Source organism: Microtus pennsylvanicus, chromosome 4 (assembly GCF_037038515.1).
Source record: "Microtus pennsylvanicus isolate mMicPen1 chromosome 4, mMicPen1.hap1, whole genome shotgun sequence".
NCBI classification, from domain to species: domain Eukaryota; kingdom Metazoa; phylum Chordata; class Mammalia; order Rodentia; family Cricetidae; genus Microtus; species Microtus pennsylvanicus.
In genome coordinates, this window is record NC_134582.1 from 90689131 (window position 1) to 90714749 (window position 25619).

At 45.9% G+C, this 25619-nt stretch overlaps 1 protein-coding gene across 3 annotated transcripts in view; it reads left to right on the forward strand.

Moving 5' to 3' along the window:
- The window catches only part of Nedd9 (neural precursor cell expressed, developmentally down-regulated 9), a 175505-nt gene that overhangs the window by 137666 nt on the left and 12220 nt on the right, over positions 1 to 25619 (forward strand). For all 3 annotated transcript variants that reach the window (XM_075969834.1, XM_075969831.1, XM_075969833.1), the window contains one exon: positions 4299 to 4736. In XM_075969834.1, the coding sequence (XP_075825949.1) occupies positions 4299 to 4736 (438 nt within the window). The remainder of the gene's footprint in view (positions 1 to 4298; positions 4737 to 25619) is intronic.

Below are 25619 nucleotides of genomic sequence, written 5' to 3' on the forward strand. Positions count from 1 at the left end.
CTTGCCTTTCCTTTCCCCCAGCATGAGATTCCTGGGGAAATTTCAATTGCTTAGGGTCCACTATCTCAACAGTCTGCTAGACAAAAGGAGGGGACACAAGCGTCACCTTAGACTATCTTCCCCTCCTCCCAGAAGCCAGGAAACAGGAGGTCTGGCTTCATACCCAAGTCCTAAGGTCTTCTAGCCAGGTGACCTTACAAATCATTAACTTCCTGAACCTCCTTTTTTTCTTAGCTGTCAAGTGGAAGAGCTGGACTCTAACTCCTTGAAGAGCACTCTGTCTTCCAAGTTCTGCTCCCTGCCCCAACAGTACTCTCTGCCTTTGGAATTGCCAATCTCTGGAAACTTGGCATCCAGCTGGGTATAGAATTACCCAGCTCTTATCTCTCCTTGATTTGTTTCTGTGTTGACATTCTTCCCACCACCAGCAGCCCTCAGCCCCATCCCCCTCCCCCAGAGATAAATATCCAAGGGGCTGGGGATTAAGAAAGAGTAGATCTTAACTAGAGGACTTCTGCCCTCTCTGGTGTTTTCTTAAGATGCTCAGATAAGAGCTTCTGACTTTGGGGCCTCCAGAATCACACCTTTCCTATAAAGAAGAACACCCCCACACTTCTAAAGCAGGAATGAACTCTTTCTTAGCCCTCTCATGAGTCAGTGTCCTCTGGAATGAGGACCCCAGGTTCTACCTTTTATCATTGCCCTCTCACCAAGCAAACACACAGAAGCGATGCCTCTTACACAAAATTTCTAACTTTTGTTTTCTCTGTGTAATGGGTGTTTTGTCTGCAGGCTTCTCTGTGCACGGCTTGCACGCCTCGTGTGTTTGGAAGCCAGAAGAGGGCATTGGATGCTCTGGAACTGGAGTTACAGGGGGTTGTGAGCTGTCGTGTGGGAGCTGGGAATTGAGCCCAGGTCTTCTGGGAGAGCAGCCTTAACCACTGAGGAATTCCTCTAGCCCTAGGATGGTTTCTTGATTTAAAAGAGGGAAGTGACCAGGAAGCCTGAAGTCAAGTGCCACCCAGCAAAGGGAATCAAAATCCACAATGGCCTGCGAGTCTCCGGCAGTACTGAAATATTATTCATTTGAATTCATTATTTCATTCTTGTGGCAAACTCGCGAGAGTACCAGCCTCAGTCTTGTTCTTATCCTAGGGATGAGAAGGATAGGGCATGCAAGGAGAAAGCCCTAGTAACACATTTGAGACTGCAAACCCCCAAAACTTCATTTATTCCATAAAAATGGGGTGAAAAGGGGGTTACCTTCAGAACCTTCTTGTCTAATGGGACAGACCCAGCCAGGGCACTGAGAGGAAAGCTAAAGCAGCTTCCTAGAGAAGAGGGGTCAACCTAGAAAACCCCAGTCCTATGTCCAGCTCCCCGAGTGTGGCCCTTGGGGAAACACCAAACCTGGGTCCTCATCTTTAAAACAGAGCAGCAGGCTCACAAACTCTCTACAGGGGTGTGTAACTATAATGGTCCATTTAGGAAAGTGACTAGCTATATACATTAGCTATCTTTAGGCTGCAGAGAGGTTGAAGAACTTGGTCTTGTTTTAACCAAGGCTGATATCTACAAGTTCTCTCTGAATCCCATTATGTCGTGAGAAAACTGGAGAGATGTTGTGGGCAATGGGGCAGGAGAATTCACCAGTAGTCCCTGCTTTTGCATGGCTGAGTGTGCTCTGGGATTCTCCTAGGAACATCCCTGTATCTCATGTGCAGGCATAAGTACGCAAGCAATGGGAAGGTCACGGGGACAAGACAAAGCTCATGGAGCAGACTCACAAGGGGATTTCTATCTGCCTCTAATCAAGTGTGGCCCAGTGCTGCACTCAGCACCTCGTGGTGTTCCAGGACCTGGAAGTGGCCCAACTGTGAATACCTCCAGCTGATTGTGGTTGACTGAGCTGCAGCTCTTTGCTTGTCTACTGTTTTCTCTTCTTTCCTTCCTTTGAAGTCAGTATGATTGCACAGCTATCAGTCTTCAGCTCCCACGTGGCTGCCCCAAATCTATTGCTTCTGATTTCGTCTAGGGGCTTCCTCCCCAACCATTCCCAGTTATTGAATGGGCCCAGGAGAACAGGACAGAACAGAGCCACCGGTTCCCTCCACGCTCTAAAATTATAATCCCGGTGTGGTTCTTTCCCTGAGATGTGGGGCAAAGGACTAGAATCTTGTCCTCTGTAAACCCATGACTCTTCTTTGCAGGGACAGAACACTCACAAGATGGGAGAAGAGAAACACAGAGGTCTTAGCATCCTGGCACATTCTTTAATCACTCTAAAAACTAGGCAAGGTCACGGCCAGATCTTACTAGTTTATATATGAGCTTTACATTGTTAGAAGGAACCCAGTGCTTCCTACAATACAGCTGCTAAGGAAAACCCTCACCTGAAACAAAAGCTCTGAGCTTAGCTACTGCCACTGCTTCTCTATGGAGGTCAGTGAACTCACATCTCGTAGTGATGTTATTTGTGGCTCCATCTCTCCTCCTTAAATTGTGTGTTCACACTAAAAGCAGATTGGTTAGCCACCTGCACTGATAGGTACCTGTAGTCCCAGCACTTGAGAGGCTGAGGCTGAGGCAGTATAGCAAGACGCCGTGTTTAATGGAAAAGAAGATTCAGAAGTAGTTGACCAACACAAAATGAGAATATACTCCACTTTTTTTTGTCTGTGCTTTTTGTTGCTGTTATGGTTTAGTGGGTTTTGTCCTTCTGTGTTTGTTTGGTTTGGTTTTTGTCGGGGGGAGAGAAAGAATCTGAAGTTAATTGGGTAGGGAGATGGGAAGAATCTGAGAGACTTTGGGGGAATGTGAAGTTATGACCAACGTACCTTGTATGAAAAACTTTAAAAATAATTTAAAATGTAGTGAAAGTAAAACAAACTTTATATCACTTCAAAGATGGAAAGCAGCGGGAGTGGGCGTCCTCCACGCTCTCGAGCAGACGCAGACCCCTCCCATACACAGCCGCTCCACCGAGGAGACCTACACACAGTGCGAGTCCTGTGGTTTTAGACAGAGTCCAGGAGAAGATGATTAATGCATGCCCAGCTGAAAGAAATGAAAAGCATGGGACTGGGAGATCAAGTCCACATTTCTGGAGAGGAAAACAGGGGCAAGAGTCCAAAGAAAAGCAGTCCCAAAGTCCACAAATACATTATGGTGTGAAATTAAGTCATAAGCATGCTCCAGCCAACCAGAATGAGCCCCACCACAGTGACACTAAGTGCATCCAAACGCTTAAATGACATCCGAGAGGGGTCACATTTAGTTTTTCCGATGCCCGCGATGGGTTCCCTATGTTCCCCCCGGCTTCTCAGCACTCTGGGAAGGGGCAGGCATGTGGAACTGGCTGCCAGTGTGCTGGGAATCTTCAGAGCCTTTGAAAGCCTTCCAGGAATGTCAGCACAGACTGCCTGCCTGCTCTCTGTTCAATGCCCACTTTAGCTGTCTGCTGAGGACTAGATGTGCCAGACAGGCCTTCATACAAAGACAGAGAGTGTTCTGAGCCCATGAAAAGAAGGCACAGCCTTTCAGATGTGAATGGCAAGATTTAAGAAGTAAGTGACTACGTGGCAGGGGAAAGAAGGGCTCTCAGAGAGGTAGGAGAGAGACCAAACCAATGTATGAATGCATTCCTGGGACCTCTCCACCGCCGGGTCTGGAAAGATAGACTGTGTCCCTGCGTGATTTCCAGAGTACATCGCTATGCTTTGCTTGTAGATTCCTCCTGCATCCAAGGGCCTCCTTAATCATGAAAGATATGGTAAGCCCTGCCAAGGCACAGTTATGTGTATCTCTATTTACATTTCAATGCCGAATAAAATTTCTGTTTGTAGTATGTGTCATTTAGGATTTTCCTTGACTTATTTTTCGCCCGAAATATATGAGAACATTGAGAGCAGTCCGCTGCAGTGCACGAACAGCTTGGAACGTTCTTCCCTTTCATTTCACTCTGAAAAAGTTAAGAAGGATGTTTTGCCTGCTGACCCCTTCCTAGCACTTTTAGCGACGCTAGCCCAACTCCTTGGCAGAGCACCCACCACTGGAGGGAAGATCTCTTCTGGGGCTTTGAGCTTTTCTGAGGAGTCTGTCTGATGTCACTGGTGGCAGACACAGTGTAGCTGTGTCTGTCTTTTGTCTGAACCATCTGCTTCCTTTCTTGCAGGCTATTGTTCATATTTCTTCTCTTTTTCCAGGAAGTGCGTCTGTCCCGAAACACGTGGGCTCTATAAGTACTAAGGAGACAGCCCTAACGTTCTAACACTACTTCTCTTGTTTTCCCTTCCTAGAATCTGATGGCAAGAGCCTTATATGACAATGTCCCCGAGTGCGCCGAGGAGCTGGCCTTCCGAAAGGGAGACATCTTAACGGTCATAGAGCAGAACACAGGAGGACTAGAGGGATGGTGGCTGTGTTCCTTACATGGTCGCCAAGGCATCGTCCCAGGCAACCGGGTGAAACTTCTGATTGGTCCAGTGCAAGAGACCTCCAGTCATGAGCAGCCTACTGCTGGACCCATGGCCTTTGGCCAACAGAAACTCTACCAAGTGCCGAATTCACAGGCGGCATCTCGTGATACCGTCTATCAAGTACCGCCCTCCTACCAGAATCAGGGAATTTACCAAGTTCCTACTGGCCATGGTACCCCAGAACAAGACGTGTATCAAGTGCCACCATCAATTCAGAGAAACCCTGGAGGCACTAATGGGCCCCATCTAGGCAAAAAGGTAAGTGATTAACTAGAATTTTGTTCCTTCTTTTATGCCATTCATTCTACTTAGAATAATAGAAGCAATCCACAAATAATAGTTGGAAATTGCCCCAAAGCATACATACTAAATGGCTCACCCCAGATATCATTATTGCATGAATTTCCATTCATGAGTCAATGACAAAAAAATTTTTCCCCAAAACAGAGTCTTACTATGTTCATCCCAGGTTGTCCTTGAACTTGAGATCCTCTTGCTTTGGACTCCTGCGTGCTGGGTTTGCAGGCATGTGCTATCACACCCAGCAACAATACTTTGTTGAACTACTACGTGCCAAGTATTATTGACAGGCAGCCGGTGTAAATGGTATTTCATTCTGGACCAGACTTAAGCATACAATTGTAGCTCTTTAGTTGTGTGATGGGTCTGCTAGACCTGGATTCTGTGCCTAAGTGGTTTGGAGTCTTTTCTACCTCTTCCTTGAGTAGTGTGGGCCCAGTTGTTACTCAAGCATACTGACACTGTCTGGATCCTTTTTCCTGGGCCATGAGCTAAATCATGAATTAGTCTGTCTGCACAAAATAAAAAAATCAATCAAAAGTAGAAGTAAAAAAAGGCTGAAAGTACACCCTGTCTACCAACTCATTCTTTAGATTTTGGGTTTAAAGATTAATTTATTTAAAATCCATAGGTATTAATGAACTTAGAATAAATTCATCCTTGTTTTCTTGAAATAATTCTTGTAATGATGCCCAAGGTAGAAGGCAAATGCTTGGATGTTTAAGAGATGTCATTTTAAAAAAATTACAAGACAATGTGATGTACTCTTCAGATTCTCATCCCTATAACCAAATACTTCAGACAGCTAACTTTATAAAGAGGGAACCTTTATGAACTAATCTCAGAGTTTTGCTGGTTCTAGGACCTGCCTTGGACATTAGCTCAGAGGTGGCAAAGCCTCTTCCAGCTGTCATCACGCCTCCTCTGGGGGCCACTCCCCCAGTGACCTCAGGCCCTACCCCAGTCACGTGGCTAGGGAGCCCCACCTGTTGGAGTCTCAACCCAGAGCCACTGGGGATGAAGAGAAATGCATTATCAGGTCATGGATATTGGACATGTTTTGTACTTTTGATACTTGCGATAAAGTGGTGAACTAAAGACTAAACAGAGCCTTCACAAAGCGTACAGTGCACTGAGGGAAGCAATAAATACAAGGTCAGATGGGTGTGTGTGCTGGGAAGAAAATAATGGCACTGGGCTCGCAGGTCAACAGCCAAACCCACAATGTTTTTGTACCCATTAAAAGGGAGGGATTTCCTCTTTCCTTTGTCAGAAACTTCCAGTGGTTCCTTCAAGGTTTGCTATTCAAAGTAGACTAATCTCATACAATAAGAAAATATCTCCAGACTCCAAGAGGAAGGGTAAAGTTAGATACCAGAAGAAGCTTGTCACTGCTGACACAAAATGTAGATGAATTTACAAATCTATGTAAGCTAGGTAATAGTTGATCTTTTCTCTAAGTAAACTTGTTTTTTAAAGATTGATTATTTTTATTTTATGGATATGAGTGGTTTGCTTGCTTATGTCTGCATCACACACATGCCTGGTACCCAAGGAATCCGGAAGAGGGAGTTGGATACCCTGGAGTTAATAACAGTTGTAAGCCACCATGTGAGTGCTTGGACCCAAACCTCCAGTCTTCTGCAAGAATGAGTGCACTTAACCAATGAGCCATATCTCTAGCCACTAGAACTCCTCTTTTTCAAAAGGAGCCAGGGGAACAAAGATTTACTTTTGGATTCCTTACCAATGAATGCATTTCCTAATCACCTATTATACAAAATGTATGTTTTAACAAAACACATCTCAAGGGCACCTGATCCAAGTTCTGTCTGCTAGAAGGAATTCTCTAAGACGAGGTAGACAGCTTCCCTATGTAAAGTCCTCAGGACAGAGATCCTGGCTAGAGGCCATAGGCAGCCACGTGACTTTCCGAAGCCCTTCTCACCCGAGTGATTTCAGCTCCAAAGGGAAGGAGCGCCAAGCCTGGCCTCTGTCCCCAGAGTGGGAAAGAACAGTTGAAAGGTGTAACTATAAATAAGTCATTCTCTCATGCCTTGCCTCGGTGGCTTGCACCTTAAAAATAGCCCTCCCTCATCTGAGCTGGTTCGAGGCAGACGGAGGAGGCCAGAACAGGAAATGCTTGGCTGAAAGGCAGAGGGACCCAGCTTTCATCACGGTTTATTTTGGCAGGAAGGTGACATGTTTCCTTTTCGGTTCTCAACCTTTTCATTCCCCTGTCTGGGAAGTCGGGAGCCTCAGCCCTCTTCCCATTGCCTGTGTTGTGGATGACGGCAGCAGCCTTCTTGGCTCCTCTCCGGGACTCCGTTGATGTCAGGGGCTGAGGCCCTCAGGTGGCTCCTGGTCATTCCACGTTTTCTTTTGCTCTGTGACTTTCACACCCCAGAACCTTCTGTGTTCAGCAAAGGGCAGGCAAGCCCTGCGGCAGTGAACCAGCTCCGAAGAAACCCCGCAAACCCTCATGCAGTGTACACTAAGCAAGGTGCTCCTGGCACCTGCAGTGGGAGCTTGCGCAGTGCAGATCTGCCTGGTGTGGGCTAGGATGGAAAGGTCAGGGGAGGTGATCCTAGCCCTTCCCTGCCATGTACCAGGGTCCTCCATAGCATACCCTGTGAGAGTGTCTCGCTGCCTTTGAGACTACAGGCTCCCTGCTTCTGTTCCCCTGAACACACCTGTGGAGGAGTAATTTTGCCTCTTCCTTCCTTTTCTTTCCATCCCTCATTCTCTGCTGCTTCTCTTCCTCCTCCTTTGTCTTCCTCTCTCCTCCCTCCCCCTTTTCTCTCCCCTTCCTTTCATCCCTTCCCCTTTTCCCACTGTCCCTTCCCTCCAGTCCACTCTCTTCCTTCCCTTCCTTTCCCACTCTCATTCCTGACTTCCCCCTTTCCTTTTCTCTTCCTTCCTTCCCCTCCACTCCCCCTTCCTTTTTCTTATCCTTCCCCCACCTTCTTCACCCCTCCTTTCTTTCATCTTACATTTTCTTTCCTAATGGAGATGGCTTAGCTGCTAGGAGGTAATTGCAACAACCTTCCAGGCAATAGTAACTACTTTAAGACTCTGGGCTCCATCTCTCTTGCGGTGTAACTCCCTGTGGATGCGAATCCTAGTAACTTAAGTCAGACCCCTGATCTCAGTGTATGGGAGAGCAGATGTGGGTTTGCTTGTTAATTATTATTTCTTATTTTAGAAGTTTGATTGGCTAGCTAGATAACTCACTCATTTTCTCTTCTAATTTTCTGTCTGTAAATGGTGATAAACCAAGGCCTAGGTGTTTCCAGTAGTTCTAGCTGTGGTGTTTAAAAGCTGTTTAAGGAAAATGAGGAAGCAGTAGGAACTTGTTCTGAGCTCGTAGATTTAATGAACAAGACTGACACCCAGAAAGGGAGGGACATCGAGTCAGCTGCAGACTCCTAGGTCTGCCTCATGGCCCCTCTTTCAGGAAATCTCGGAGGGGAGGCCCAGAAACCTACATTTTCTCAAACTCTTTGCCTAGCCTAGCGGGAGTTGGCCAAGGACTGCACTTAGAAATGACTCTGAGGAGTGCCAAGGGCTGGCTTGGATGTGTTCCAGTCTGACTGTGACGGGGCTTTCCACAGTTCAGACCCCTCCCGCGTTGGTACAGCGTGGGCTTCAGAAGGTTCATCCGCCACTGCGGCCTGATGAATCACTGCAAACAATGGACACGGTGAATTCTGCCTTCTGCCTTGCTTCCCCAGCCTTCCTGCACACCATCCACATTAACCCACAGCCAGAGTTTGCTACCTACTGAGTGCTAATGAGAACCACACACACACCCCCTCTGTGAACCAGGGAGACCAGGAGCTCTGTGGACCTCAGTCTGGCTCCCGCCAGCATTCCCGGGGTTTGTGTGCTCAGCAGATTACAGGTGTTCTCTCAGACACTGCTCCTCCATTTTGAAGTGGGAATAAGCCTGCTCACCACATGCTGGGAAAGTTAATGGCAACAGTAGGTACAAAGCTGCATGATGCTTACCATCGTGGGAGCTTCAAGTCCTGTCTCCTGCCTTTCTCTCCTTTCTCCTTTCTCAGACTTCTGTTTGGGTTTGGGCTTTGTTTGTTTTAGACAAAGTCCCAAGTAACCCCAGGCTGGCCTCACACTCGATAAGTGACTGAGAATGACTTTGAACTTCTGATCCTCCCCAATGCTGGGATAACAGGTGTCTGAGCCCACACCCAGTTTTCAGCATTCATGCTGAATGTATGGAACATGTGTGTTTCTCAGTATGTCCCATGTATGTCCACACTCTATTCCCAGCAAATGTGCTGAATCCTTTGAGCCTGCGGGTCTCTCCCTGATTCTGTAAGAATTCTGGAGAGGGTGGTAAGGGACCGAAGTCATCTGGAACCCTCACACGCTGACACTTTGCTTGGCTGCATGACTCTTCTCTCTGGGTTTTATGTGCGGGGCTGCTCTATTCATTAGGCTTTATGGGCAGAGTGCCCAGGGCCTGTGCAAACGTTTGAAAGCTGAATAGAAAAAGAGAAAACTTTGAGCTGCAGAATGTGGAGCTTAAATAAGTGCAAAACAGAAATTAATCAACCCCAAGACAAGCACTTAGGAAAGATCATCACACAAGCCTCATTAATTCTATGTGGGACTCGTGACACTTCCATTACACTTGGAAAACAATTTGTAAGTTAGGGCTTTCTCACTCTGCAAAGACTTCTAAACATGTGGTGAGGGTGCCAAGAACTCACAGACAATTCTAAATTAAATGAGTTACTCATAGTCAAATAATTTGAAAAGCTGAATTTTCTAAAAAAAAAAATTCAGCCTTTAAAAAGGGAAAATTCTACTCAAAATATGGGAGTTGGATTCAGGTTGGAGAACCCAAATGCTCTCAAGTCAAAGGCCTTCAAAGGTCGGAGAACCACCTCACTTCTCTGCTTCAGAGAGCAACCGCCATGGGACACACCTGGTTCACACTCAAGCTGCATGAGGAACAATGTTAGTTATTCTTTTCTTAAAGCAACTCTTCACTTAGCTAAGTTTTCATACGCATGTATATCTTTATGTTCCCTGGATGTGTGTGGGGGCAACACACATGTGGAAGTCAGTGAACAGCTCATGGCAGTTGGTTCTCTCCTTCCACCGTGTAGGTTTCTGGGATTGAAATAAGGCCGTCAGGCTTAACCGCAGGTGCCTTTACCCACAGAGCCATCCCCCTAGCCCTCGACAGCAGCTCTGTAAGACTTGGTACTTTAACTAGCAGAATTATTTATGTTCTGCCCTCTTTGGAAGACTGGTTCGGAGCTACCTTCTGACTCGGGGAAGCCAAGACATGCAATCAAATAGCAGCACACAGATCGGCATGACAGATGGATGAGCCGAGTTCAAGCTAACCTCAAAACTAACCCCCAAAAGTGATTCTGAGTCTCTTATTCACCCAGTCTCCCCCCTGTTCACACCTTCCCCAACAGCTCACGGCCACATGAGTTTCCCGCCCGAGGGCCCTTTCAGGACGCGCAACTCATCTTCCATAATCATAGCTGTCCTTAAATAAGAAATGTGATACCAAAACAAAAACTGATGACATAAATTTGGGCTTTAGGGATGGAGATATAACTCCATAAAAGAACACTTGTCTAGCATGTGTGAGGCCCCGGACATCATTTAAGCCAGGTGTGGCCGAACGTGCTTGTCATCTCAGCACTCAGGAGGCAGAGGCAATCATACCAGGGGTTCAAGGCCATCTTTGGCCACATTTTGAGTTAAAGATCAGTCTGGACTCCCTGAGACCCTGTCTCAAAAAAATCAAATAAAATAGGGGAAAAAATTACGTTGGGCTTGTCTGAGGCCTAACTTTTTCCTAGTGTTGTCAGCAAGACTAGTAAACTCTTTCATAGTCTCCCGGAGGGAAAACTTAGACTTTGTATACCGACTCTCAGAGCAGTGGGTACCATGATGTCTGTAGTAATAAGGGCGGCGGCAGGGTTGCGTCCCCAATACCCCAGCCGCCTGCCCTGCCCGGCTAGCTTATGCCCCAAATAATTACACGGACACTGTATTCTTTTAAACACTGCTCTGGCCCATTTCTAATCATCTGTGTAGCGCCCCTAGGTGCGCTTACCGGGAAGATTCTAGCCTAAGTCCATCCTGGGTCGGAGCTGGGGCATGGTGTGCGTCTTCCCTGGAGCAGGTAGCATGGCGTCTCTCCTGAGGCGTCTGCTGCGGAGAGGAGAGCTGCGGAGTCTGACCTCACTTCCTCTTCCTCCCAGCCTTCCCTTCTGTTTACTCCACCCACCTAAGGGTGGGCCTATCAAATGGGCCTAGCAGTTTCTTTATTGCTTAAACAATGAAATCAACAGATTGATATATGACACTCCCACATCACTTCCCCTTTTTCTGTTTAAACAAAAAAAGGAAGGCTTTAACCTTAACATAGCAAAATTACATATAACAAAACAGTTATCAAGTAAAGGTTACATCAGAAACATTTATACATATAACAAAATTGACCGTAAATCTCTATCAATAAAGCAAAATCTATACTAATGCAAATTATTCATGTCTATATCATATCCCCCTTTAAATGTAAAAGAACATTTATAAACTATATTTGGGAACATGGGCGCAGTTTTTTCTCTCCAAACTGCTTCCTGCTGAATGGGGGCGTCGTTAATTAGGTCTTTCATGGTATAACCTGTGTGCTAGTTTCATCTCAGTTGGCAGTTGAGCAAAGCAATTTTCTGAAGATGTTCACAGCAACCCTTCAGGAGGACGTGGTCCATCATACCAAATCGGAATAGAAGAAATCCATAGAGTCTCATCCTCTGTGAAAACAAAAGAAGAATCTCTTTTCCAAAGTATCATATCCTTATATCCAAATTCTGAAATCGTAATACCCTTATATCCATTCTGGTTTAGCTTGGCAGCCCATGTAATGAAATGTCTCTCTGTACTTAGCTCCTTCACAGTCAAAAATTTTAAAGAAAACACAATGTACATAATCCAGACTTTCTGTGAATTTTCCATCTTTACGCGGCTTATTTTTATTTATATCTATAACTATCTGTACTCTGTCTCTTTAAAGACTTTACTTTTACTTTTTTCTTTTTAAACCATTAACTTTATTCTCTATATTCCTTTTCTTCTCTCTCCCAAGCCTACGTACATTCATCCAACAGTGTGACTCGTTTAGTGGTCTGAATCTGTCCTATTGTGAATCTGCAATTTTTTACTATCAAGGAGCACTTTTGATTTACGCCTTTAAATCACTAGGCGCTTAAGAATCTAAGCTGTGACATTCCTACATTAACTTTTTGCTTTTTGAGTGTAAATCTTTGGCCTGTAGACCAGGCTGCCTTTGAACTCTCAGAGATCCGCCTGTCTCTGCCTCCCAGGCATTGGGATTAAAGGTGTTTGCTACTACACCTTGAACTCACAGAGATCTGTTCGTCTCTGCCTTCTAGGCACTGGGATTAAAGGCGTGTGCTACCATACACAGACGTCTATCTCCCTCTGCCTCCCAAGTGTTGGGATTAAAGGTGTGTACTAAGACACACAACAACTCTCTTCCTTTTTTTGTTTCTTGCTTTAAGAACTTTAACTTTCAGCTTGCATATATTTTTAACACACAGTAAACCATTCAGAAATTTTCTCTGTCTTTGAATCTCTCTTTACTGTATATCTCTCTTTTTCTGACCACAAGAGCCTTTAAATTACCAAGCAATCTCAGTAGGACTAAAGGCGTGGCTTTGCCAGCTAGATCCAGTCCATTCCTTAGCTTTCCAGCCTCGTGGCTGATGTACAGGCTGCAGCCATGTTTATAGCATTTCAAGGTCCCTGCCAGCCAGCAAGCTACAACAGACGACACTCAAGTCCTCTCTCGGTAGCCGGCCCTCCTGCCTCAAACAGTCAGAGTTTGCCCTGGCAGGATGGCCCAGAAAGCCGGCATTTTTAAACGGCGCAGCTTTTTTCCGGCTACGGCTGAAAACCGAAAAGCATGTGTTCAGCTTTTCATCAACACTGTTTAAGTGTTTTGTGGCAGGACCTCTTAATGAGCCGCAGGGTTTTGCAGCTAAAGCTGAGTCAGGAAGCCTCTTGGGGCTACCAGGTAGGAGCGGCACTCAGCACTTTAATTCTGAGACTGAGCATGCAGCACAGATATTCTTTTCATCCAAGTTACATACAAATCTGACACTCAGAGCACTATGTAGTCTGAAAACACGTCTCTGTATGGCAACAGGAATCCGCCATGCTCTTCCGCCTGCCTAAGCCTGATTCTGCCTTCAGCCCAGGAGCAGGCGGGGAGCTCTGAGTCATCATCAAGGTCTCAGAGCACTCTCCTTCCGATCCCAAGCGGGAACACAAACATAAAGCCAGAGTTTGCACTGGCGGCACAGCCCCGGGAAGCCACACTTTAAAATAACGCAGCTTTTTTTCTGCTGCTGTTGCTGAATCAGGAAATCTCTCTACAGCACGCCACCAACAAACAGCAAAAATCTGTGTTAAACTCTCTCTCCCTTATTTTTAAGCCTTCTCAGGTTTTTTAAGTGGGTTTAGTTAGCCCCACGTCTGGGCGTCATTTGTAGTAATAAGGGCGGCGGCAGGGTTGCGTCCCCAATACCCCAGCCGCCTGCCCTGCCCGGCTAGCTTATGCCCCAAATAATTACAGATGTCTAGGATACCTTCCCTCCTACAGTGTATTTTCAAACCGCTCACACCTTAAAACTCATCTGCAGCTTAAAACTTTCCCTTGGAAACCCTGTATTCTCTTCCTATTTTCTGACCCCACAATATATGCACACCTCACTGATACTGTGAAGCTCACGGGAAATGGGATGGGCTGCCGCCATTGTAGAGGCTGGGGCAAGCACTAGTTTGTGGTGGCTTCTTAGAAAACTCGAGTACTGTCACGATTTACCCAGCCCCATGACATCATCTCTAAGATGGCCAATTCCAAAATAGGGCACAGACAAATGCTGGGAGGAAATGACTCAAAGACTTTAGGCAGGTCTTCCAGACTGGTTCCTGAAAGGTAATACAAGATCCTGAAATGCATTAGTTATGGTGTCTGTGCCTTCTTAGACACTGAATCATCACAACACACACACATATACAGACAGACAGACACCCATGAGTGTTGGCTTAGGAACCAAAGACTTCCCTTGTTGGAATTTAGGCATTTTGAAATCAATTGCCTCTGGCAACCTCATATACCAGCCAGCTAACTACTATGTATATTAAGCAATATTATTTGAATACTAACAAGTAAAAAAAATAGATTTAGAGGAAACTTACGTTTCTGGAGAGGACAACCTCTGACTTTTTACCTCCCTTCCTTTTGTTCCCTGTTGTCTGTCATCTGTCTATTCGTTTGTCTGTCTCTGCCTCTCTGCCCCCTACCCTCCCTCTCTCTCTCTCTCTCTCTCTCTCTCTCTCTCTTTCTCTCTCTCTCTCTCTCTCTCTCTCTCTCTCTCTCTCTCTCTCTCTCTCACACACACACACACACACAGCTAAAATGTTCATCCTAGGGCAGAAGATACTCCCAGTTTTTTCTTATATAAAGTCAGTAAAGTACAACTATGTCCCAGAATTGTACATTTTTATATAAAGATAAACCTAAGAAACATTCCTAAGGGTCTAGCTTGTGAAACCGCCCAGAGTACTGAACTGTTACCTACAATGTCTCCCCTGAGAGATCAAGGTGCATTTTACATCTCACAGTGCCTTAGAGGTCCTCAACCGTGTGGGGTGGGGCTGGTTGAGCTCACCCTGAACTGAAAGGCTGTGTTCCCAGACGGTCACCCACGCCAAGGGAATGAGCAAACCCTAACACCTCCTTCACTGAACAAAGGTCCTTTTTGTTTGGTCAGGGCCAAAGTCTTCAGATTCAGCGACAGTCTGTCAGAAAGCTCGCAGATAATACGTATTTCTGAGGGCGCATTAGTAACTTTGCACACACCCACACCGAGACAACGGAGGCTAACCTTCCCTGTCCACCGACGGCTTGTTAAGTGACTGCTTATCTGAGTGAGTAAGATGTCGCCTGTCACAGGAGGCCTCACTGCATGGATAATGAATGCTCTCTGAGAGAGAGCTTATTTTATTATTAATGATAAAACCTGGAAAATCTTGTTTGAGTGCCTCTTTAAGAAACAAAAGAAAAGAAGAAAACCAGTTCACCGGAATTCATTGCACAAAATGCGGGGCTAGAAAATGTCATGGTGCAAACACTCTAAGTAGTCATACCTGAACCATCGTGTCTGGTAGCAGCCAGCAGTTTCGCCCAACTCCTTTGACACTGTGTCATCTACAAATGTCTAGCTATTCTGGGATACATACAACTCACAAATTGCAGGGTGCGCATGGTCGCTATGAGAGGTCTGCCCACCGGTGCCCAAGATACAGGTGGTTCACTCACAGAACAGTGTGTGTGAACACTCGACAGGTGCTGTTAATTTCTGGAGAGACCCAAGAGGTCCACTCTTCGAAAGAACCTTGTGGAACATCAGAGTCTGAAACATGGTGCCCAGTCTTATCCTGCAATGTGGCTTCGAATCTGAAGTACAGAAATGACCTTAAAATGCCTCCCAGCCTCTGCTCCATTTCGGGGACATTTTATCTTCTGTGTCATCTAACCCTCCTGGCGGCTTCCAGCGTGCATAGTGTAGCTTTCCTTCCCTCCACCCTGCAGAGGAAACAGCTGAGGTCTGAGAAGTCAATCTGCCAGAGTTAACTCATGGCCTCTCTCAAGAGGCCATCCTGGTTTGAGCTCATGTCTGTCTGACTCCAGCGTTAATGGTTTCTACATCCCAACTCGCAGGTGGCATTGCCAGGTCTAAAACGGGAGGGCACATTTACTTCATTCGCAATCCCAGCTCACCAGAACCTGGGGTGCTAAGAGATGTTGTGTTGGCCAGGAATTAATGTTGTTGCAGAGGGCTCGCACCTCACAGCCACACAGTAGCCAAAGAGCCAAGAGAGCCGAGCCATGGAGGTTCCAGCCACCCAGCTTTATGTCCAAAGCACCCATCTGGGAGATGTCAGATCCGTGGTACCACTGAGCATATGGCCATGTGGACATCTTCTCACGTGACATCACTGCTCCAAATGGACACGGTCCTATCATCAAATGGAGCTGTCTGCCAGACTGAATTAGCTGTAGACGGGGAACTCCCAAAGTAATACAACAGTTGTCAAGTTGTAACTCTGGTATATGGAAGTCACTTCTTTGAGAGCATTTCCTCCTATGTTTCTAGAAAATGTGTGGTGTGTGTCACTAATATAGGCAATAGGACACGGAGAAAGGACTGGAGGCACCAGCTGAAGTTACTTCCGACTTACTCCTCTGCTGATTGGCCGAGTGATCTCCCACACTTCAGTTCCCTAGACCGCCAAGTGACCACTACAGCTGGGTTCTCTCTAATGGCCTTTGACAAAATGCCCTGATCCAGATAGCCTTATCACATTCTTTCCCAGAACCACTTGCAAGATTTCATTAAATAACCTACCCTCAAAAATCATTTTTAGAAAAATTCAGCTCGACCCCTAAACATTGGCAGTTTGTTCCTTCCCTTCCTTAGGGCCCGTCCCCCCTTCCCATCCACAGCCACTGTGCACATTAGATGAACTCCTCCTTTTAGAAGCTGGCAAGGGCAGATGGAGGCATGGGGGACAAGAGTTGTGCTGTCTTAGACAGCACAAACTCAGCTTTTAACAGACACAGGTCTTGTACACAAGAAAACTTCCAGGAAGTTCCTCATTTGGAGAGCTGTTTTCTATGCTTTATTATAAGACAGGGAAGCACTTCCTCTTTGGTCTTGCTATTTTCTACGATTTTTCCCTATATAAGCCTCATGGTTTTGGCAAAAAAAAAAGACCTGGTACCTCTCAGCATGGCAGCCGTCTACAGAACTAGCACCAAATTCTGCCATTTGTCCCATCAGCCACCACATCCTTCCTCCCACTAAGCTGTGAGAGGCCTCCTACTCAAGGAGAAATAATACCCACAGTGGTGCCACACATTTAATCCCAGCACTCTGGAGACAGAAGTAGACGGATCTCTGTGAGTTCAAGGCCACCCTGGTCTACACGAGATTGAATCAGTCTAAATGAGAAACAGAGCCAGGTGGTGATGGCTCACACTTTTAATCCCAGCACTAGGGAGGTGGAGTGGGAAGTGATATGGCTGGGTAGAGAGAGGAATATAAAGTGGGAGGAGACAGGAGCTCAGGATTCAGTCTAAGGATTCCTAGAGACAGGATCTTGTCTATGCAGTCTGAGGATTCAGAGAAGTAAGAACTAGTGACTGGCTGCTCTGCTTCTCTGATCTGCCAGCTTTCACCCCCTAATATCTGACTCCGGGTTTTTATTTAATAAGACTAATTAGGATTGAGTTATACCCACTGGCATTTGGGTCACAAACTTCTCCGCCATCACCTCCTACCCCTGGTCCAACAGGGCAGTCTAGGGCATCTTTCTAAATCCTGATGTAAGAATGCATGTTGTTCTGCTGAATTTATTCAGATAACAAAAGAGTCCAAATGCCTGTCCTTTGGGGTTTCATTCAAAAGAACATTTCAGCCAACTGAAAGGGATATAAAAATTGGCTTTCAATGCCTAATTGTCACCAACTCTATTCAGCTTTGTCCCATAAAAGACCTTGGTCACTTGGGAACCCAGACGTCATTTCCCACCACGGTTTTGATGTTCAGTGCTTCTCGCTGCTCTCTGGTGCTTGGTCAGTCCATAACTAAATATTTCTTTAGTGCTCGCTATACACAGGACTTCCTGGCAGCACCAGGGGAGACATGTTAGAGGCTTAACAATCAGGGTACTGTTTCCCTTGAGTGCTTTGACATACAAGGCTGTGGCAAACGCAAGTGACCCAAGAGCGCGGTTTCACTTCTGAGCCTTCCTTCTCTTTGCCTTTTCCTCAAGTGGAGAGGGAGGCCGGCTGTGACTTAGATGGCTTACAGAATGTTTAGTTCCAGCATAAAAATCAAATCTCAAACGTCCTTAAAGGAAAGTAAGTCATGTCCCCAAAATAGAGAGAAAAGGGACTCCAAGAAAGCAAGAGAAGCCAGCAATTGGGTGGGTTACGCCTGGCTCTGGCCCTGGGAGGGCGTGTTTGTAAGGTCAGACTGAGTTTTCATTATGTTGTTGCTATGCAAGTAAACAAATGAGCTCACTGCTGCAGCCAAGCTGGGCAGAGAGAATTTATAGAGAATTAATAAAGCCAGCATAGACAACGTGTGGCTTTTCCTCTCCCCGCAGAAGTTTAAGACGTAATCTTGGACTTCAAACAGGCAGCTCACTATGGCTCTCAGTTGCTGAAAACTGAGCCCTGGTCCTAGTGGGCAGGCAATGGTGGTGGTGACATTTCTTTACCTAGGATTTTCTTGAGAAAGGAAGAGGGCAAATTGCTCACTTAAGACAAAGGGTTATTCTAAAGCCCAACAAAGGCTCTGGTGTCTCTGTTAGTGCTTCTTTATTTCATTTGAGTGGAAGAGTTCCTACCTAATAATCAGTTTTAGAAATCAACCTAGTCTTGTGAATGCATGAAACCCAAAGAGAGGTAGGCAGTATAAATAAATCAAGGGGGTTAAGTAGGCAGACAGCAGTGTAATTACAGTTCCCACTTCTGCCGAGACAAAGCAACAGATGCTAGTCACGTGACACCCTTGTTCATTAGACCATAGCAGGGTTAATTGATGGCCAGGCTGTGGGGTCTGTCATTGCAGTGCCATACTCGAACCTCTCACGGGCTCCTGTTATGCTTTCTGAGTGGCATATTTCCTGAGTTGCCTAGTTCTGGTGAAGATTTTAGGGCAGGACACCAGAGCCTGGTTCTTCGCCTTCTGGCTCTGTCCCATCCTAGTCGTGTGTGTGTGTGTGTGTGTGTGTGTGTGTGTGTGTGTGTGTGCGCGCGCACGCGCGTGCACATGTGTGTATGCACATCCATGCGGTGTGTCAGAATACAAGTTGCAGGAGCTGATTCTCTCCTTCTAGCATGTGAGTCCCAGGGATTGAACTGAAGTGGTCAGGTTTTACCAGGATGCACTTTACTTACTGAGCCATCTGACCTGCTTGTCTCTAAATAGCAGGGACAAAGGATTACCTGGTGCGTGCCGTTTCTCAAGCGGTTTTGTGGCAATGCAGGTAGAAAATGCTGGGATACAAAATTCGCTGCAAAACCAGACATTACCTTTGTAACTATTGTGATTGCCTATGCACTATGATCCTCTTAGAAGAAAGTGCTTCCAGGTGGAACTCTTTATTATCGTTTTAATTTTTCCTAATATTATAGCTTGTGATTTTTGTAAAGATTTTTTTTGACACTGCTAGGAATAGGACCCAGGACTTTGCATGCGCTAGACAAGCACCCACCACTGGGCTACATCCCCAACCCTAGCTTAGTTACATACAGAGGTCAAGAGGTAAAGGGAGTGGTAATACATAGATAGATAATAGAGTAGATTTCAGAATGATAGCAACTAGAATCTGAACAACGCTTTTGAAGTTTCCAGTGCTCTTCCCAGCCCATCTCCACATCTCTCCCTTCCTCTACTCAACTCTTTCTTTCTCAAATAGTTTTCTGTTCCGTGTGTGTGTGTGCGTGTGTGTATGTGTGCGCGCGCGTGTGTGTGTGTGTGTGTGCGCGTGTGCGTGTGTGTGTGATTTTAAAATAGCATAGTAATTGTACATATTTATAGGGTATTTCAGTACTTGTTCAGTTAAGGTGAGTTAACCTGTTCATCAGCTCAAACATTTATCATTTTCTGATGTTGGGGACTTTGAAATCCTCCCTACTAGCTATTTTGCAATACACAACTAATGCTTGTCAACTACAGTTACGTTTCTGTGCTATAGAACTTCAGAATGCTTTTCTCCTATTCAACTGAATGCCCTGTACATCCACTATGCTCTCTGCACGTCCCTACCCCTCCATTTCCCAGCCTTTCTTTAGCCGTCGTTCAATTCATTCTACTCTCAGCTCCTATGAGATCAACTTTTCAGCTTCTGGTCCTGTTCCTCGTGGCTGCTGGTAGCATAGGAAATAGGGAAGAGTAAGACGTTGCATTGAAGGAAGAGTAGAGAGACACGGAGTACCTGAGGATCTGAGGGGATAAGGGGAGTTTGCCTTCATGAATAGTAGATAGCTGCTTCTTGCCTGCTTCTTGTGGTGTTCCAGTGAGCTAGCAGCAGGCAGCTGAGAGGCTGAAGCTGCCCTGATCCCAGATCTTCATTCAGGAGGTGCGACAGATACCCAAGGGAAGCTAAAGCCCAGGTAGACTTGCTGAGGCCTTGGCCCCAGTGATATCATGCGCGAAGTTATCTCCAGGGTAAGTCTTTGCTTATACACATCACAGAGGGCAGGCTCCATGCCCTGCTTCTTGGTGAGATGCTTTTGACAAGCATTAGCTTGTGGTCTCCCACTGATGAGAATTTTCACCACGGGTCCCGAGCACAGGACCTCGTCACCCTTCTCTTCAGAAAAGGCCTTCATCTCTAAAGCCCAGGAAAACACTCCATCCCCCAGGGCTTTCCACTGGAGTACCTTGACCTATGTTGATGATAATCAGGACACTGGCAATACTGATAAAATAATAACCTGAGTAAACCTGCTGATGACTATTAAGAAGCAAAGTCCCCTGTCATTTGTGACTTTGCTTTGATGCTCCCAGTACCTCTTGGGCCTCACTTCCAATGCTTCACACGTGTATAAAATGACTGTCTTTTCATCTAACTTACACATAGGAGTTAGTGATTTTTTGTGTTATCTTCATGTTTACTCATGAAACAGTCTGAAGGCAAACTGTCGTGAGATCTTTGTACTAATATACAGACTACATCCCCACCAGGGAGCAAGCAAGAACTGGCCCTCCTCCTGTTGGTATTGTCTCACCTCCTGTGGTACTGGTTCCCTGGGTATCTTGGACGCTGTCACTTAAATCATTTTTGTAAACATAATTTGAGGTCTATGGCATTCTCTCTACCTCTAGAGAGGATTTGGTATTCATCTGCTAGCCGCACAGGCACAGACATATCTCAGCTCGTGCTTTTGCATGTCCCCCATGTGATGGCTTACAGCCTGGCCATGGCTGTGCTCATGCTCTCACGACTTCTAGGTGGTAGAATCACAGCTGTCCCCACCCCAGCTTATGCCACCAACCATTTCCCTTGCAGAGCCACTGCACTTTTCAACAGGAGGGCAGCCACGTGCCCTGGGCACTGAAGCACAGTGCTTATTCCTGTAAATTATCTTCTCTTTCTGGGGCCAAAGGAAGTAGTGGAGAATGATATCTTCTTTCTCCCAGCACAACTGCTGGTACATTCGTTAGTGGTTGCTGAACCCACTTGAATGTTCACCTTTTCTCAGCTCACTCGCTTGCTCACCATCGCCAGGGCTGATGTGAGCTCACCATCACCAGGGCTGATGTGAATCCTGCCTGTTGGGCGGGGGGTGGGGGGTAGGGAGCACTCACCCCAGAAATGGCTGACCTGGAAAATCGGCTTCTTCTACGTAGGCAGCTATGGTTAACCATCCTTATAGCATCATCTCCCTTCAACTCTGCTATATCCAAGGCACAACCTGCTGCTCATACATAAGTGGATATGAAAAAGCCCCAGCATACTAAGAAAAGTCATGAAGCCACCTGGAGAGTCAAACCTTAAATGGTATGCACCATCAGGAGTGGGGAGATAGTACTTGGAGTGTTACAAGGACAGAGGACATTTGTCTGTCCAGAGAAGGCTTTCTGAGAGAGAGGCATTCTGCTTGGCTCTGAACACAATGAAATCTGAAGAAAAGGAAGGGGAAAGAGTCGCCTAGACAAAGCCAGGGCAGAGGTGTAGGGTGTTCACAGCATTCCGGGAAACCAGAGGCTTTCGGTCTTGATAGAAATGGGATTGGTCCAAACTTGGGGCTTTCAAGGTCCCAAAGAAGGAAAAGGAAAGAGTACATAGACAAAAAATCATATAGATGAAAGTAAGCCAGGCAGCCTGGGGACCAGAGATGTACTTTATTCAGCTAACACGCTGCTGTGAAATTTTGAGCCACTTTTGAAAACAAGATTTATATACTCTGGCTTCCAAGTGCATGCAAGACCTGACAGCACAGCCCAGTGCTGGAAACAGGCATGGCTGCCTACTTTTCAACAGGATGTGCACTGTCTCCCAAGCACAGGCTGTCTCTCCTCTGCACCCATTTGCCAGGCCTTCAAGCGTCTGGATGCTGGATCCTTGCTCTGCTATGATACAAGCCCAGGTGAACTGAATATGGAAACATCAAGAAAGAGCCCCACAGGTCTTTCCTTCAATCCCCAGACTCTAGCCTTCTGCTATCCGAGTGGATGGATCTTCCTTTAACTCCAGTGAGCACGACTCCCCAGAGTATAGATCATGAAAGTAGAAAGACCCCTCTGTCATCTCTGGGAATTCACTCCAGAATTTCCAAAGACCCTTTCAAATCCTTCCCAAAAATGGCATGATGCTTGTCTAACCTACACACACCTGCACACAGACGTTGAATCATCATCTCTAGGTAACTTACAAAACCTGATGCAATTAAATGCTGGGCACGTACTTGTTAGGCTGTATCATTTAGGAACGTATAGCGAAGACATGGGAGTTGGCATCTGCTAGGTGCAGGTGCAAGTTGCTCTCGTGCTTTTTCCACGTGAGTTTGGGTCCATGGTCTCAGAATCTGCCGCTACAAAGGACAGTGTCAGACACATCTTCAAAAGCTGTCCCTACGGTCAGGATCTAAGGCTCAGTACGGGGAGAAGCAAACGCTGCTGACGTGCAGTGCAGAACCACTGAGGTTATTCCTTATACCTATGTAAACACATCAGTTAAAAAGGGTAGCATACCTGAGGTCTCTGGTCTTCTCTCTCTGCCTGTCAGGGCCCAGCCCTACAGACTCTTCGCTTGTAAATGCTTGCAGTCAGTGCATGTCTGTCTGTGTGTGTGTGTGTGTGTGTGTGTGTGTGTGTGTGTGTGTGTGTGGTGTGTGTGAAACTAGTACACTGACCCCCATGAACACGTACAATGTATAACTAGAGAGATGGCTGAGTGGGTGAAGTGGCAGCAGGAAAACTTGAACTGGGAACCCTGGCACCTGGGAAGGTGGAAACAGATAGACCTCAAGCTCCTTGGCCAGTCAGTATAACCAAATCGATGAGCACCAGGTTCAGTGAGGGACCCGACCTCAAAGAATAAGATGAGGGCTGGAAAGATGACTCGAGGCTTAAGATCACTGACTGCTCTTACAGAGGGACCAGGCTTAGTTCCCAGCACCTACATGCTGGCTTACAGCTGTCCACCACGCCACTTCCTAGGGATCTGGCACCCTCTTCTGGCCTCTGAGGCTACCAAATGCCCATGGTATACATACATAAAAAATACTAAATATTTTTAAATCCTGTTTTGGTAGAGAATTTTAATGTGAAACATTATTTAACAGTTTCATAGCCTTTATAAGTAAGAATTTAATTGAAGTCTTCCAGCTTCTTACACACAACTGTAACATACTAAAGAGGGAAAAAATGCTTTATTTAGGGGTGTTCACTTGTTTTTTTTTTTTGTGTTTGTGTGTTTGTTTTTGACAGAGTCTTGTTATGTGCCTAGGTTTGCCTCAAACTCACAATCCTCCTGCCTCAGCCTCTTGAGTACTAAGGTTATAGTTGTGTAACTATGGCATCACACAGCAATAGTAGCACTTTGATATCGAAAACAAACAGATTATCTATTCCTAGATCTTTTTAAAAAATAAAGTTGAAAGAGGTCAAAGAGTCACTTGACATCAGCTTTTCCCCCTACATCTACAGTACACACACACTCACAAGTATGCAATTCACATCTACATGCTTACATGTGTATGCACACTTTCACACACTACCAAGCATTCATACACACACACATACACACACTCACAAGCATGTACACACCCACCACACATACATCCACATGCTCACGAGCATGCACACCTATATCACACACACACACATCCACGCACTCACAAGTGTACACTTACATACATCTACACACTCACAAATGTGCACACACACACACACACACAAACAACTAATGAGAGTTGATTTAAAAAATGTTTTTAAGAAAGGAGGAAAAAGTCCCATTGACTGCAATCTGTTCTCTACTTTGTAGCTCTTCTTAGTTGGCAAGAACAGGATTTCTCAGCAGGACAGAGACAGAGCCACATGTGAGTGGGCAGGGCCTTTGCAGGGTAACCATAATCAGGGAATCAGCTGCCCTTGCCCGGGACCTCCAGGGCCCCAGCCCACCTCACAGTTTAGCTCCCTGGGAGGCAGTAATGAATTAAGAGGTCAGCTTGGTAATTCTTAGGGCGAAGCCTTTGTAACTATAAATAAATACGTAGAATAAAAGGAATGCACCAAAGAAAAACAGAGAGGAAGAAGGGAAATAAAAAACCTGACTTGATTTCATTGAGAAATTAGTTTGAAAATGCCCTTAGGGAGTGATTTCATTAATGCCCAGGAGAATTCTTCCAAAGGCTTAGTCTTAGCTCTTGGTGTGCCTCTTAGACTGAAAATCAGTAGTCCTAGGTGGATGAATGGGGAGATAATGTAGAGGTTTATTTTTTTGTGTGCTCCTGTCAAGCAGGAAGAAAGAGCTGGAAGATCAGGCTGGCCAAGTACTTCTTCCTGAGGAGGGAACACACCATTGGCAGGGAAGGGGTCCTAGCAAGGGTGGAGACAAAGGTGGCGCTGAAGAGAGCCCCAGCAGTCTTTCCTAAGTGACCACGTGGATCACTAAACGCTCTGGACGTGTCATACCAGAAGCAAAGCTTTGGTCCCACTTAAATGTCATCAGTGCATCCATGTGAGTTAGGACGTCCCGCCAGGAATGCTGGGACGGGGAAGGCTGTATTTTATTGGCTTTTTCCTCCCGTGGTTTTCCCCATCTGTTTCTTTAACTGCATAAACAAGGGAAAATGACTGGTTTGGAATGCGAAGTTTTAAACACCAGATGACCACAGGAATCCTCTAAATGAGAAAGAGAGAGCAAGTTGGGGTTCCGTGACATTTGTCAGGAAGTGGAATGGTAAATACCAAGAAGCCTGAGTGTGTCCTGCCAGGGAAGGGCCACAAAGGCCAGGGATGGCTTGGTCCCTAGCCCTTTCTAAGGGTCATGCCCTGCCCCCTCTACTGCCCTACCCCCCTGTTTTCAAAATAAAAGTTGAAGAGTGATGCAGGACTTCAGCTCCATCGACTTTAGTTCACCGGCATCCCGAAGTTGGCAGCTTGGCATGGAACCCCCTCTTAGAAGATTACATGCTCAACAAAAGCTGGGTTGTGAACAGGTTCTATTACAAGCTAAATAGCGAGCTATAAACAGAACGTCTACAAGATCTTCATATCATGATTACACAATGCCAAGTGCAAAAAATAAAAAAAATAAAATAAAAAACCATACAAGGGCATTAAAAGACTTTAGCAAACAGCCCCCTTCTTTATGAAGGACTATTTGCTGCGCACAATACAATGGCTGCTTCCTAAAATGGTTCCGTCTCTCTATGCCAACAAACTTAAAGCGCTGCTTTTCTTTTCTAAACCGGAGACAAAGGAGAGACTGCATGGAAATGTTTGCTGCATACTAATCTCTTTTACCTTCAGTGCAAGAAATAATCAGTGGTAAGCATCAGGCATTTGAAACAAAATTGAACAGGGAGGTTTTGGAGCCCCTGGGGTACAGACATTGGTACACTTGGCTGTGTTCCACTCGCTTCAGCTTAAGATGGACTCGGGACATTTCTCACATAGTTTTGTAGGCAGCCTGACGCCAGAGTTTTCGCGTTAAAGGGTGAAAGATGAG